At 38.9% G+C, this 15782-nt stretch overlaps 2 protein-coding genes across 4 annotated transcripts; one reads left to right on the forward strand and one right to left on the reverse strand.

The window, feature by feature from the left end:
* LOC131329003 (uncharacterized) lies at positions 1-3166 on the reverse strand. Of its 3 annotated transcripts, none has more exons than XM_058362018.1 (4): positions 2061-3166; positions 1805-1951; positions 1079-1617; positions 1-909 (listed from the first exon to the last, which is right to left on the reverse strand). In XM_058362018.1, the coding sequence occupies exons 1-4, from the start codon at positions 2599-2601 to the stop codon at positions 169-171; spliced, it is 1968 nt and encodes a 655-aa protein (XP_058218001.1). In that variant the 5' UTR covers positions 2602-3166; the 3' UTR covers positions 1-168. The 3 variants fall into 3 exon arrangements, with proteins under 3 accessions (XP_058218001.1, XP_058217999.1, XP_058218002.1); XM_058362016.1 differs by having other exon boundaries at positions 1079-1620; XM_058362019.1 differs by having other exon boundaries at positions 1079-1611; positions 2061-3165.
* A 2350-nt stretch (positions 3167-5516) lies between these two features.
* On the forward strand, positions 5517-15758 carry LOC131329004 (uncharacterized). Its single transcript, XM_058362020.1, has 13 exons — positions 5517-5774; positions 7376-8386; positions 8470-8607; positions 8716-10331; positions 10416-10506; positions 10595-10705; positions 10840-11055; positions 11134-11243; positions 11334-11656; positions 12221-12330; positions 12405-12481; positions 13986-14129; positions 15314-15758. The coding sequence occupies exons 2-9, from the start codon at positions 8165-8167 to the stop codon at positions 11596-11598; spliced, it is 2769 nt and encodes a 922-aa protein (XP_058218003.1). The 5' UTR covers positions 5517-5774; positions 7376-8164; the 3' UTR covers positions 11599-11656; positions 12221-12330; positions 12405-12481; positions 13986-14129; positions 15314-15758.
* The last annotated feature ends 24 nt before the right edge of the window (positions 15759-15782 follow it).

Consider the following 15782-nt stretch of genomic DNA (forward strand, 5'->3'; position numbering starts at 1 on the left):
TTTTTGCTATATTAACCCAAAACCAAAGTCCATTATAACAAAACAGTGGAGGAGCTTTTTCAAATTGAAGCACACCATCATTCCTGCTATTCTAATAAGTTACAATCTTTATACTATATCTTCATAAGTGGGGAGTTCAGAAAAGAGAAATCTCTAACAATCTCAGAACTAGACAATTTCAACTAGATTAGGGCAGGCTTGAGATTTGGGAGGGCAAGTGGAAAGAGGAGTTTCAATTTGATTTGGCCTGGACCTCTTGGGTAAGAATGATTTGGCACAAGATAGAACAGAAGCACCAGTGCAACGGGGAAAGATCATGACCACTTTCTTGAGTGAGTAATTGACGGTTTTCATGAGGGACAAATAAAGAGGCAAGTACGACAGTGCGAAGATGGTGACTGGGAGGAATGACGCAGTGTACAAGGCAACTTTTGTCCACTGTCCCCTGTGACGTATCATAAGGATTACAGTTGCGGCAAACGCAAACATCATCATAGATACCGATAAGATCGGAAAAGTTAAACCTAGCATAAGGATTTGTGGAAGAGACTGCTTGAAGTCATTTAAGCGAAACGGGGATGTGAGGATTCGAAGGAATATGATCACTGATGTCAAAGCAAATGTTAGGGAAAGGACATCGGTCATGGTAAAAACAACAAAGAAAGGTTGGTTGAGGAGGATTGGGAGACCAGTGCTTTGGTTGGGCCCTCCCGGTATTGTGTAGGCTGCGGCAAAGGCCACAGTGGCAATGAGAATGGCGACAAGGGAGCTGTTTTCTGCCGTACGCTTAAGCCATTCTTTGGCCTTTTCACGAAGATCTTGATTTTCCGCATCAAATAGCTGTTGAGCAGTCTTCTTGTCCATGTTGATTGTGTTTAGTAAATAGTCAGGGCATATTTCCCTCACACGCTGCAAATCAAGCAAAAAAAAAAATCCCAGTCAACGGAAACTATTTTCAGATGGAAAGCAAGCTAGATAGAAGCCATTATTTTCAAGTGCTGACACTTATATACTCTTCTAAAATGAGGCGTTGGAGGGGTAGATTGTATTGCAAATAAATCAAGTGGCTAGCACTCACCTCAAACAAGAGCAAGTTGTCTTGCAATTGGAAAGCAGGACTTTGCACCACAGGAACCACAGGATCATCTGTTTTTTCTCCATCCATATGTAGAATGGTGTTGTTATATCGGTCAACCTTTCGCACCAGCCTCCGCATCGGAACCCCCATTTGCGCCACAATTTCTAATATTTGCATTTCACGGTACTTTATTGCTCTATGAAGAATAGTACACCCATCGTGATCAATGTATTCAACTGCCCAGGGGTACTCTGAGAGTATTTCTTTAACAATCTCCACACAACCAAACTTAGTCGCCAAAAACAATGGTGTTGTTGCTTGTTTCTGATTGTTCTTTATCTTCTGCTCAGGGGAGAAGGAGGAGGGATCAACTCCTCCATATGTGTGGTACTTAGTCTGATTCCAATCTTCCACGGCTTTGGTAGCTATCCATGATGTATCTTTCTTTATTAAGAACTTGGCAAGCGTCAAGGCCGATTCGTATCTTTGGTTCTGCTTCCATTTTTCTTGCCTCAAAGGCACTCCCCAGTAGCCTGCAACTTCTCCATGAGTGTATGTAAGAAATGGTAGTTCTATTTAGGATACAAGTATTCAAAAAAATAGTAACAGCAGAACTATGTAAGTGGTAATATATGCCCCATTAATACGTGCTAGAAAATGGCTCTATAAGACGTGTTAGCCAGATTCAATCAATTTGAATTACAAAGTCAAAGAAAGGGAACATACTAGAGCAGATGAGACGCTTAGCCCATCCTCCACCCTTGCTTTCGAAAGCCGATGAATTGCATGCAAGAAGTTGAAGAGCAGTCATCTCATCTTTGTCTTTTTTATTGATTAGGTATTCATACTTCTTTGCAATCAAAAGGGCTAGATCTGCTCATATTCTCAATAAGGAAAGTAAATTAAGGCACTCTAACTAATCTGCCAATCAAGAGGGGGATATTTGATATGCATAGTATCAATTGAATAAATTACTACTCACCAAAACTCTCTATGACAACAGCGGTGTGAAGTATAGTGGTCTTATTCTTCTGCTGAAAGTGGTCCTCGCTATCCGCTTCTACATCCCCCCCAATTATGTGCTTTCGTTTTTGAATTTCGTTATGCAGAAACTTGAACATCTCAATCTTGCCATAGCAAACAGATCGATAAAGTGGCGTTACATCATATTGGTTGCGCTTATACAACAAACCGGGTGCCTTGATTAGCATTTTCTTGGCAGCCTCGACTAAACCGTCTGAAGTGGAAGCCTCGTGAAGGATGGTGTTCCCAATTTTGTTTTGAAAGGTCAACTTGTCAAGTTGATCATCGGAAACCGTTTCAAGCAATTGAAGAACTAAGTGAGCTTGCTTAGAGTATGTGGCCACGTGGAGGACAGTGTCGTTGTGTATGGTTACCACATGAAATGGACCTTCTTCAAATTGCTTGCAAAGTTTAAGCACCCTTTCCTTGTCTTCATCAATTAGTGCTTTGTATAGTTCCCTATCTCGCTCATCTATTCCAATGTTGGATGTGGAAGCCATGAGGGGGAGAGAGGAATTCAAGTAACACTGGTTATAGATCACTTCAATTGTGTGTTTGGTGTGGGTTTAATCAATTTGTGGATTTATAGACGTGGTTTCACACGTCAGTATCTAATCTGTTCAAAAGTATGGTTGATGCACAATCAACGTAGAAGATTAGTACCAGAGTAATGTAATAGTTTGTCAGAACTTAACTTTGATACAGTTATAAAGTACTCAGTTAAACAGTTCTAAATGTTTGTCTGGCGGACAATAGGATGCCCACTGAGCTCGAATATGCCCAGCTTAAGATGTTCTTCCCTCTCGTTATCTTGTTAGAATGAAACCTTTGCTTTTACTGTTTTGTTTAAGTTATTAGACATCTCCATTCCATATCATGTCATTATTTTCTAGCTTTTTCGTAGAACAGTTGTTAGTGGGCACTAGACAGAACTAAGTATCATTCTTCCAGCATAAGCAACTGCTATCTTTAATGTTACAACCAATTTCACCCATTCTTTTTGAAATTACCTCCTTAACTCAGAAGAATAGCATCCTTAACAGAACATATGACTCAGAATCAAAACTCAGAATCGAAAGTGATTCCTAGAACTTTTTCTTGCAAGAATTTGGGAAAATGAGGACATTGCCAAAGGAATGAAAACTGATATTTATCTGAAATTTACAAGAAACTTTTTTCAACTATAGGGGAAAAGGGTTCTAGACTCATCTCTATATGGACGGCTTTAGATTATTGATTTGCTGTAAAATCTTTATTTCCCACTATTAACTATGAGAAAACAACATAAACTCCATCCTTGGTTTTGAAATTAATTGCCTTCAACATTTTGTGCAGTCCATCATAGTCACAACACTCCACTGTAGCAGCTAAATAAGAATATATCCCTAATTACAAAACAGACGAGAAAAGTACAATGCACACCTCTAAAAAGAGGACATTTAAAAAAGCAAATTGCAATCTAGTCCAGCACAGAAACCCTCATGCTGCTAAAGTAATGGGTTATCCTTACAAGCAAATTTGCCTTCTGGAGAGCCATGAACATTGCTGCTAACAGATCATGATTAGACAGTTTTGGATGGACCCGACGGCAAGTAGAAGACCTGTTACTCAAACTAATAGGTGGTAGAAATGGGAATGAATTCAGTCATATTATGTCATCAGCGTGAAACTAAATTGGTCTTCAAATGAAGGGGGATGATCAAATCCATCAGCTTTTTTCTAATTTCTTGGTCGGATCACTGGGCACATGCTCATTGTAGGTCAGATTTACTCCCATCACAATGCCAATCTGTTTGTATCCTTTTGGTTCTTGTTGGTTTCCTGGTCATTTTTCTCTCCCATGCAAAAATATTTAAAAGGATGGCAGCAATGCCATGTTCCGCTTTTACTTCCCAGAGATTATGCACTGGAAACCCCTCCAAAGTTGTAAATTGTAATTCTCCTCTTCTGACTTCCCCAACTGTCTAGATAATTGCTGCAGAAATAACAAGGATCTTCCAAGCTGCAGTCGTGTACAATTCTGTTCTTCCTAGAATGGACACAGCATGTTAGTCTAGTCTAAATGGCTTTTGCGATCGTATGATATCCTTGCCTACTTCTCCTGCCAAATTTCCGATATTGTTGACAAAAACACCATGCAAATGGCTTCCCACTTTTGACGCCTCTCTCATACCAGGAAGGAGAAGCCGGGTCACACAGGAAGCATAGCCACACAAGTGGCTGCCCTCCTTCTACACTCCTCACATTCTTCTTGGTCTTTGGTCAGCAATTTGTTCGAGTATAACACCCTCTTGTAGACTCAAATATCCAATTCATACTCCAATTCTAGAATAACATTTATATAGCCTAAGAAAACAACCCAAAAAGAGGAAGAAAAGAGTGATAGCCTGATTTAACTACACCTAGCACATAATGCACATTCTGAGTGCATCTTATTGACTGCTAGTTTCATCAACATAAATTCTAGTTTATAGCTCTCCATATTTCTTACCAACCCGTTCAACAAGCAGAAATGAGCAAATCAACTCCAACGTAAGAGACCCCATGTCACTATGATTTTCTAGTTCAAGGGTAACGTGATTCCAGATTCCCAACTTCCGGAATAGGAAAGTGATTCATAATTAGTTATCCAATCTCGAATCATATTTTCTAAACTAACTAAGAATCTAAGCCCCGCCTCCCTATTGCACTCGAATATTTCAGGCTCAATTTATCGAAGGAACTATAGCACAGAGGCAAACAAAATGGGGTGCCCGGGGTCCCGCAAGTTATTGTGTTATACTACTAGTTTTTGTGGTTAGTTTGATCCACTGCAAGAATGAAAAAACAAATCCCAAACACTTTTTGGTAGCGGGAGTAATATTAAAGGGCCGCGAAATATACACACACATTCTGGGCTCTCTACCAAATCGAACAACTAAAAATTACGGGCCGGTCTTAATTTTTTGGTGGACTTCCCTCGCACTCCAGCCCAATTCCTAAAAGAGTACTGCTATATACACCGACCATTTTGGACCGAAACCGTACCGACGGCCGCGCGCGGCCGTCTCCGGCCACCGGACGGCCGATCCGAGCCGTCCAAAAATTTTAAAAAAAAAAACCGAGGGGCCCAACGCGGGAATCAACGTCATCCGATGTGTGTAGGGTGCTTGATCTAAATACCCTATTTTTCGTGTATACATATATACACGAAAAATAGGGTGTTTAGATCAAGTACCCTACACACATCGGATGACGTTGATTCCCGCGTTGGGCCCCTCGGTTTTTTTTTTTTAAATTTTTGGACGGCTCGGATCGGCCGTCCGGTGGCCGGAGACGGCCGCGCGCGGCCGTCGGTATGGTTTCGGTCCAAAAATGGTCGGTACACATAGGATTTTCGTTCCTAAAAGAACCAATAAGTATGGCCCTTAATTTCCCTACCTGAAATACCCCTTTTGAAACCCCGCTGATCAAAAAAAAGAAATAAGCTCTCCCCTCTTCGCCTCCCTTAACCGCCTCTGGTGCGTGTTCTGTGATTCCGACGTCGTCGAGGCCAGCGGCTCTTTCGCGTGTCACCATCCGACTCCTCCCTCCGTCACCGTCTTCGCTTCCTCTGACTTCTCCTCAAACTCCTCCCTTCGACTCGTCCTCCGACTCCAAATATGTCTTCATCGTCTTGTAATGGGGCGAAAAGGTATGTGTTTTCAATTTTGTATAGCTTTCCTTCCATTGTTCTTGGCAAAAACAAACTAGTTTGAAAATTAGTTTGTTTATATGCGATTTCTTTGTCATTTACGTTTGAAAATTAGTTTGCCTTCCATTGTTGTTCCGTGACAGCAGCCTATTGCTCCATTGCATGCTTAAATTGAGGCAATTGTCAAGGACTTTGTGTGTATTACTGTACGAGCTGTGGTTTAGCACTGATTTTGCTAGAGATATACTAGGTTCTCAGAATGAAATTGATTGCTTTCAGATTTAGTAGGTTTTTGCTAGAGACTTTTTGTTGCCAAAACACATCAAAATGAAATGATGAACTCTATTTTCTTATTCAAGTTCACGGCATTTGATATAGCTGCAATTTTCTTGAAAAGACTGGTGAATTGAATATACATCACTGAGTGACTGGAAGGGGAATAAATTGATATTTTGGTTGCCTAGCGAACATTTTAGTACCACTGGACCAATATATTAGCATCTATGATCTATCTAGTCTTGCTAGGGCATTGTGATGTAAAGTAGTAGATTTGAAGTAAAGCCACTCCCGAGGCTGAGACTGATGAAACAATCGAGTTAAAGGTTTTGATAAATTCCTTCTTCTTTTGTCACTGTGCCTGTGTACGCGGTCTTTCACATAATTTTGTACTGAGACAGGTGTATGACTGAATGAAACAGACATTGTCACCGGTAATAAGAAAACATACGTGCTAGAAAATAGCTAATAATTGGGGCCATGTTTTCCGCAAAATGGCTAGACATCTTCGTAATCATCTTGAACCTATGCCTATGCATTTTAAGTGTAGGAAGCAGTTTTATGCATGAGATATGAGACAACATATGTTACAAGCATTTTTTTCCCACCATTTATGTTACAAGCATGTTATAACACTGTCATTTTGCCTCCTGGACCAATACTCTTGCAATGGAAAATATTCTCCTATGAAATGGGGGGCTTCTGTTAGGTAGTTGTATGTGTCAAGATTCTGTTGTGTAGACTCCCTTGTTCTGCTGTGCCCTTGTTAAGTATCATACCAAGTCACTGATTTGTGTGTATCCGTAAGTTTTACGAGGTGGGTTGTGTGGACATGCAAGTTAGTTCAAGTCAAACTCTACCTAGGTTTAACATATATTGGTATTGTTGCAATATGGGTATCTGCATTTCTTGGCAACTGCCAATGCATTCATAAGGGACTGAAATATTCTCTTTCAATTGTTTTAAAGTTGTGTGGCAGTATTTTGTGCCTTGTAACCCTTTAGACCACATTCCATGTTTAAAAGCATACATTAGGTTTTGTAGTTCTTCCCACTTGTTGTCTATGTTCTAGACTGCAGGAAATTGACAGTGTTAGAGTAATGTCAAAAGTTTACATTTCTATTTTGAAAACACTGTAAATTGACAATGTTAGAGTAATGTCAAAATTTACATTTTTATTTTGAAAACAATACACTGTAAATTGACAGTTTTAGATTTTCTCATTTGAATTGACAATGTTACAGCAATTTTACATTCTCATACACTGAAAATTTTACATTTGGAAACATATGTTACAAGCATTTTCTTGTTGTTTTTGTAAGCAGTAGTTCGAGGAAAAGGGAAAGCGAAGCTGTTAGATTCCATAAGTGATGAAGAAGATACAGAAGAACAAACAAGTGATGAGGAAGTATCTAAAGGAATTATAGAAGCTGACACAATCTCAAATCCGCCAAAGAAGTTAAAGACAAAAAAATTGGCGGGAAGAAAACCAATTGAAGTTACTTCATCTTCTGTCCCAAAGGCTTCACATGAAAGACATGCTCAATCTCAATATGACCTTCGGGTTAGATCGCCAAAAAATCAAGGAATCAACATAGAACAAGCTGCTCCTCGGTCACAACCTCTTAGAAAGAGACCAAGAATTGTGGTTGAGACTCAAGAGACACAAGCGACTGAAGAGTCACAACACATCGCTTTTAATAGATGTAACATGCAAGCGATGATTAGATTAATGAAAGGGTTTCCTATCACTCCTGCGCTCAAAGATTCGCTGAAAAAAAACACCTTTTTGGCATTTGATCAATGCATTTATTGAGGAGAAGGTGAAGAGTGAACATTGTAGAAAGTTCGATGAGGTGGTTGTTAAAATTGTAGAGTCGTATGATGCAAATACAAGAACATTTACATTGGGAAACAAACATGTCAAGCTCAAAAGGGAAGATGTGAAGTTGATTTTTGGGATTTCATGTGGAAATGGGGAGATAAACCAAGGTTATTGTAAGAAAGAAGATGTGCAGTTAGCGGTCAAGTGGAAAATAAAGCAGAAAAGGTTGGATACCTCAATAATCAAGAAGCTTTTAAAAGAAAAGCAAAACAGCAAGTTGGAAGAAGATATGGATGATGTCGCGAGATTGTTGTGTTTGTTCCTTTGTGGGACGTTGTTCTTCTCTACAAGCGGAACCACAATCAATTGGGTTTATGTTCGCTATATGGAAGACTTGAATACGATTAAACAATTTGATTGGGCAGAAGCTATCTGTAAGTACTTGTTGAAATCTACTCACGTGGAGCATAAAGATCCCAAAGAAGTCAAAGGTTCTTCAATTCTATTACTGGTAATTGACAATATTACTCTTTCCATATGTTAGTCTAAAAAATAATTATATGTGTCCTTTTAATTTGTAATTCTGTTGTGCAGTATTGGCTTTGTGAGCATAGCAACATCCTGAATCAAGAGAGCCCAGATTCTATTCCAAGGTTGCTCAAGTGGAACATTGCAAAGCTGCGGAAAAAGCTCAAAGACGTGAGACAGTTGCAGCAACTCCCGGATGAGAAGGTAACATGGTTGTTAAGTGTTCATATTTGATTCCAATGTTCATAAGGCGACCTGTCTATGATGAAACTTCGTGGTTTAATGTGATTTAATGGCATTGCCTCTTTGTAGGTAAAAGATGGGACACTTGAACAAACCACTGAAGAAAAAGTTGATTATGAATTTGAGCAACATGAGGTTCAGCAAGATCAGGTTCAGCTAGTTGCTGGGGAGAAAGATGATGTCAACCAACATGAGGTGAAGAATGATGAATTTGTTGAAGCTCAATTTGAAGTTCAGCAAGATGAGGGGGAGAAAGTTGAAGTTGCTGAAGATGAGAACGTGCCTGATAGTTGTGGGTTGGATGATTTCGATACTCCCACTGATATGTTTCAGTCTCCATTGTGCTCGGGCGAAATAGATGAATCACAGGCTGTTAGTTTCAGACGTGATGAAGTGACCTCTCCCAAATATAATTCGGATTCAACTCTTGAACCTAATATATTGAGTAGAAAATCACTATTGCAAGAAGAAGATGAATGCTTGAATAAACTTGTGGATAACATATTAGATGATTCAAAGAAGTATGCAGCTGCAATGGTTGATGAATTGATAGAAGAAAGACACTCAATTAGTGACAATCTCACTGACAAGATTGAATATTTGGAGAAGCAGATGGAGATTGAGAAACAATCAAACAAGGATGCACTTGCCATGATTGACGAATTGAGGAAGGAAAAAGACTCAATTACGAATGACATGTCCACGAAGATTGAATGTTTGGAGAATGAAAAAAAGCAGATGGAGATTGAGAAAGAATCGATTTGCGAGCCTCTCAATGACGAGATTGCAAAATTGAAGAAACTGGTGGAAAGTCAAGATAAACAGATTATAATGTTGAAAGATGTTATGAGCAAAGGCCCACTCACATCGATGCATGAACTCAAGAACCAAAAACAATCGTTGGAGAAGGATCTGATTGAGAAGGTTGAAAGTCTGGAGAAGGAAAAGAAGCAATTGGAGCTTCAAAAATTGAAAATGCAAGAAGACAATTACATTGTGCTACAATCTAAAGATCAGCAAATTACAGAATTGGCAAGAGCATTGGCAAGAAAAATTGAAGAAACAGGAGAGGAAATGAAGAATCAAATCCAAAGTCTTGACAAACAAAATAAGAAGCTGTGTTTGGCAAAGGACAGATACATACAGACACTTTTGAACAAAGCCAGTGTCCTCGAGAAGCAAAAGGCTAAACAACAAGACGTCAATAACGTATTACAAATGCAAATTGACGAGTTCAAAATTCATGAGGTTACACAACGCTATGCTGATGAGACCGAGGGCGCAGTGCATCAAGTAACACAAAATGCAACTCTTGAGAAGATCCGAAGACTTGAACGTGAAAAGGAGGAGCTTGAATTGGAACTCTTAGATATTAGAGTGCATGAAGAGAGACAGAAACGCAAGGCAGAAAAATCTTTGAGCTCTCCAAATTCCAACATAATAGCACTCAAGGCAAGAGAAAGAAAGAAGAACACAGATGCGGACTTTGTCTATGAAGAAGTAAAGAAGAAGACAAAGATTGGAAAAGAACTTTTCATAGATGTAGATAACTTCGTCGAGTCTCAAGAGGACGAAAGAGAAAAAAAGAAACTGAGAAAGTTGAAGGCAAATGCTGAGGTACCAAAGCTTTTAAGTCGTGAAAGTTGGATGGCGATTGAAACACTTTGGAATACAGCAGGCATCAGGTAAAAAAAATTAGTCTTATTTCTGTGTAATGTCGAAATAATGCAGAGTTTGGAGACTTTTAACAAGTTATTTTTCTTTTGCAGTACTGTAGTATGGTCTTCGAAAGATGAACTAATGCATGTCACTGCTCATGACATACAGACATTGTTGTTTGAATCAGCATTATCAACCCGGGCAATGTTTAAATTTCACTGGTTAACTGTACAGATATTGCTAATCGCAGATACTTTGCTAACTATATAGATTCTATTTTTTTATACAGTCTGTTGATGCTTACATGAATATCCTTATGCAACAACACGTAGACCAACAACCGACGTTCATATTGGAAACGCAACCAGCCAAGTCTTTTGTGTTTCCCAGCTTTTTTGTGGTAAGACACTAGTAGTGAACTCATGATATACATTGGTCTTATACTTCTTTCTGGTGATTTCATGCATATCTGTTTTTGGTGAGTTAATGTAATTTCCTTTCACCACAAGATCCGTTTTATTGCTTTGTAAATAGTCAATCCTCAATGACAAACAACCAATCAAAGTGAAGAAGATTCTCGATACGACGATGCCAAAGGCCGTATATGCAACTTTCCTGCTTTTCCCCATAATTCATCAATTCCATTGGACATTGCTAGTGCTTCATAAAGATGAGGGAAAGTGGATATTCTATAATTCTTTGTTTAAAGGGCATCGAAAAGATTTTTACTGTGAGACAACAAATAATTTGGTGAGCAAACATCTATCATCTTTTTCCTGTTACACATTTATGTTTTGAATGCTAAACATGTTTACACAAACTACACAGAGAAAACTTATTGCATACTATATTAATAGTTATTCCAAATCAAGTGTTGGTAAAGGTATTGGTGACACAGTCCACATTGAGCAGTTTTCTCCTCAACAACCGGATGGATTGTAAGTACTATAAAATTTGAAACCTATTCTCTTTTTTCTGTCAATTAATGACCAACAATAAGATATCATGGCACAATTTTTTGGTTGCAGTGTTGAGTGTGGGGTCGTCGTTATCTTCTTGATGAAGCAATATCTGATGAACCAAGAACGGAGCAAAGCAATAAGTATTGAGGAATGTAGGAAAACAAGAGCCGAGATGATAACTGCTTTTTTGAGTGACCAAAGCAAGTCGAGCACTTCAAAGGTTCCACAACCAGTACAAAACCTCAAGCAAATTGCAGAATCTTCAAAGGCTCTGAAACCACAGTTCAAGCATTATCAACTTAGGGTGAAACAAGGCCCTAAAATCAAATAGCAATGTCAATTGTCTCTTATACTCGTTTTTGGAAGGATTTACTCTCTATGAAAAGAAGGTACATATTACCATAATTTTTCAGCAATTTGTTATGCAAACACTGTCAATTTTACACTACCCAGACACTGTCAACTTTAAACTACGCAAAGAGTATATTTTTTATGAATTTGACCTTATTCATCAAAAACGATGATCACTCTGACCCATTGTAAGAGTCAAGCACAATAGTGTACTATTGACATTGTAGTCCATGGAGATAGACGTTGATTTGGAGGACTTTTTGTCTGAGTCGTAGAGTATTGTTGTAGCTATCCAGTCTACAATGATTGCCCATGCGGCAATAAAACAATTTGTGTCATCAACATAACTCTTGATAAAATCTGTTCAGAATGGCCAGAGATGGTTGGCCATATAAAATCTGTTATAAGATTGCAACCGAAGGAAAGGCAATCATAATTCTAATCTACCACTATGTACATGTAAGCTATATAATGTTGGTATGAACTATGCTGATTCCAGTGAATGTTAAGCAACTGAATTCTAGGCAATTAAAAGCCAACCATGTGGAGCTGTTAAGCTATTGGCCAGTAAATCTTTCCTTCATATCTCGTTATCTGTACAGTTTTTGGTGGATCTTTGCTGGACAGTCCACTGAGTCATTAATTGTGTTGTTGGCGGTGAAATTTCCTTGTTTCCATGACATCATGTTCAATAATGGCTTCCTGCTGCAAGGTCATCCCTATACTGTTCTTAATTTCCTGCTGCAAGCTCACATATGTCACTGACCTTTGACATTCTCCTTTTAGGTTGTGTTTATTCCCTATTACATTGTGAATGCTGCTGAATTGCTAATTCCTGCAAGTGAACTCTCACAGCAGATCAGGTAATTAAACCTCTGACTGTGGTAAACAACTTGTGTCCCCTTACCCCGGTCCTCTTTTGGTTTCTCCTTCCATCTAGGGGTGGGGAGGTGCATATGTCTCTTATTTGCTTCAATTTAATAGAAGTGGATGATAACATGGTTTACAACTCATATTTTAAGCAAAATATTGAATGAAACTTTAGGGTTGTAGGCTGATTTCGTCCATCTATCTTCAATTTTTGAGCACCTCTTCTTTAGAAAAGCTGGGGGGAAGTTTTCTTCACGTGGAGCTTCATGTGGAGCATAGCCTTACTTGATTTGCGTGGTGACCTAACCATATTGTCTGCTTATCCTGTCACATATTCACATGTTACTATAGACTTGAAACATAATTAGATGGTCAAGGGCTTTTGGTTACCTTTGTGGATTGAAGCTGCCTTGTTTGCAAGCTATATTTAACATGCTGTTTACAGAATGGTAATGGAGCTTGTTTTAAACCCCTTTATGACTTTCTGAGCTTGGGCTGGGGTTTCGCTTATTCGAGATTTTTATGGGATGGGATTAAACTGAGAGCTTGTGCTTGGGAAAGAAGTTGGGTTACCCTGCTTGACTTGCATAGGGAGCATCAATGAACCAAAATATGCCCATGCCCATTTAGGGGCTGACAGAAGGAGAGAAGGGGGTGCGTTATGAGCAACAAATTGAGCTTCTGACCGTTCGCGCTCAGGCGCAACTCATCTGAACTCGAGTGATTTGCGGTTAAAGTGTCTTTGGACTTCAGCAAGTTGGTTTGCGTCTTTTGCCTCATATGCAAGTACTTATATCCCAAGGAACCCCTAATTGGTGAAATTAGACTTGGAAGGAGAGGAAAGTAGGGTTTTGTTCTCCTTAGAAAACTGCGTTATAGTTCTTTGGAGCATTGATTCTCCACTGATAGTAAAACCTTCTGCCATTTTGACTGCCTATGGATGGTAGTTAACACTTAACCGTATATTCTCGTCTCATGTGTGATTATTGTCTTTCTTTCTCTTTCTTGTGACTTCACGGTGCTTATTACTTCTCATTCGCAATCACCATAATCGTATCTGTTGATGTGGGTCTGTGTGAGTTGTCTAGAGGTTTACCCCGCACAACGTACAATTAGTTCTTCAGTTCTTCCAAAATCAAGGAGGTTCCAAGGCAGCCCTTAGGATAAATGTCTGTCCCTGCCCATTGTGTTGATATAAATAGTTTTTTTTTGATGTGGGAAGCAGTAGTGGTATTTCAAACAAAAACAATACAAGAAAGGTTGCATGCTATGGCTATATCAATTCTATTCTATTGGGCAGCACCAGCAGATAACTGTGTAAGAAAATATAACTACTGTCGTTCCGTAGACGCTTGGGCTCTTTTCCAATTGTCAATGTATACGTGAATCAATCTGTGGTGGTTGAGGGATTGGCGTTCTTCTCTTATTTACGTTTATGCTTTTTGAAGTTTCACTTTTTTTTGGGGCTATTCGAAGACTTTTCTTTATCTTGTTCAGATATCAGAGCACATTGAAGGCGCAACTATCTACTTAGATGCGGGATGTACTGAGAGTTTCCAGTGTCTCGGAGCATTCCCTTTGTTACTGGAGCTTGGAGTACATGTTGTTTGCAGCTTGGAAGACATGTCTCCTCTTGATATGGTAAGGACTAGTTACACTATATGCACGTATATACATAAATGTATATATTTCTGTTCGACCAGTTCTGAGTTATGATGTTACAATTTTAATGTAGAATGCAATTGGAACCTGACATGAGCTATTTCAATTCTACTACTACTACTAACGTGTTTATCTTCTGTGGCCTCTGGCTTAGTCTTTAAAATTTGTTTAGTTTCTTTTAGACCCTTGTATGAAGTTAATATAGAACACTTCGGAATGAAATTTAGTTTTCTGCAATAGCATCACTTTCTAACTTAGACTCCTAAAGTTCCTGAAGATGAAATACGCTGGAGGTATGGAAAAGAAAACCTGCAGAGCTATTAATGCAATAATTGCTTCGTAATCTCCCCCCACCCCCACCCACACACACACCTGCAATCTGCAATCTGCAGAATAATACCAGTTATTCTTTCTAACCAAAGCAGGAGGCCTCTTTCTTTTTCCTACCTACTCAACTCTTAAGATGTTTCTTTTGTCCTTGCATCATGGTAAGAACATGAGGGTGGGATAAGGTATAAAGTGATGGACAACAGAAGGATCAACCATGTTTCGTTCTTGTGATGAGTTTCCGTCACCTCCCTTCCTTCATAATTTCCTTCCTGCTCAAACATAGTTATTAAGGGAAACTGCCTTCCCTTTTCCAAGGGTGAACTTTTCGATCCCTGTTTATCCTACGACTTCTACATGCTTGTTTTAAAGCCCTTTATGACTTTCTGAGCTTGGGCTGGGGTTTCGCTTAGCCAAGATTTTTATGGGAAGGGATTAAGCTGAGAGCTTGTGCTTGGGAAAGAAGTTGGGTTACCCTGCTTGACTTGCATAAGCAACATCAATGAACCAAAATATGCCCTTTTGTGCTTAATGTTTTGTTTGTCTCAATTGGTCAGCTAATGGGACAATGATATCCTATAGAGAACATCTTTTTTTCTTTCTATTACTCCTATTTGCTAGTAAGTCATATGGAATGTTGCTCAGTTTCTCCCTCAAATTTAATTTTCATTATAGCTGTAATGGTACAAATGATCATTCGCAATCATTTATCAGTTTCCTTGATCTACTCATTCGCAATCATCGTGACTCTCTCTCTCTCTCTGTCTCTCTCTCTCTTTCTCTCTCTCTCTCTCTCTCCAACAATAAGATCTCATGGCACAATTTTTTTGTTACAGTGTTGATTGTGGGGTCGTCGTTATCTTCTTGATGAAGCATTATTCGATGAACCAAGAACGGAGTAAGGTAATAAGTATTGAGGAGTGTAGGAAAACAAGAGCCGAGATGATACTTGCTTTTTTGAGTGATCAAAGCAAGTCAAGCACTTCTAAGTTGAAACAAGCATATCCTTTTGCTCTTTATGCTTGTTAATGCCTGTCTGAAGGTTGAATTTACAGAAAACAAGTTGTGCAGTTTGTATTTCTCTTTCAAGAAACTGAAGGTGTTTGTTGAAGATCAAAATTCTGTCTACTATGTTGGAAGGATTTTGTTAAGTTGCTGGTTGATCTGTTAAAACTAATGGAATTGACAGAACACATCTTGTTTTGTGGAAGTGACAGCTCTAACTGTTTTGTAATTTTGTATTGTAACCAGTTTGACATCATGGATTTACTTTTCTTGTTGGCAGCTTTAACTATTAGGGAAAGC

Source organism: Rhododendron vialii, chromosome 6a (genome assembly GCF_030253575.1).
Source record: "Rhododendron vialii isolate Sample 1 chromosome 6a, ASM3025357v1".
In the NCBI taxonomy this organism is placed as follows: Eukaryota; Viridiplantae; Streptophyta; class Magnoliopsida; order Ericales; family Ericaceae; genus Rhododendron; species Rhododendron vialii.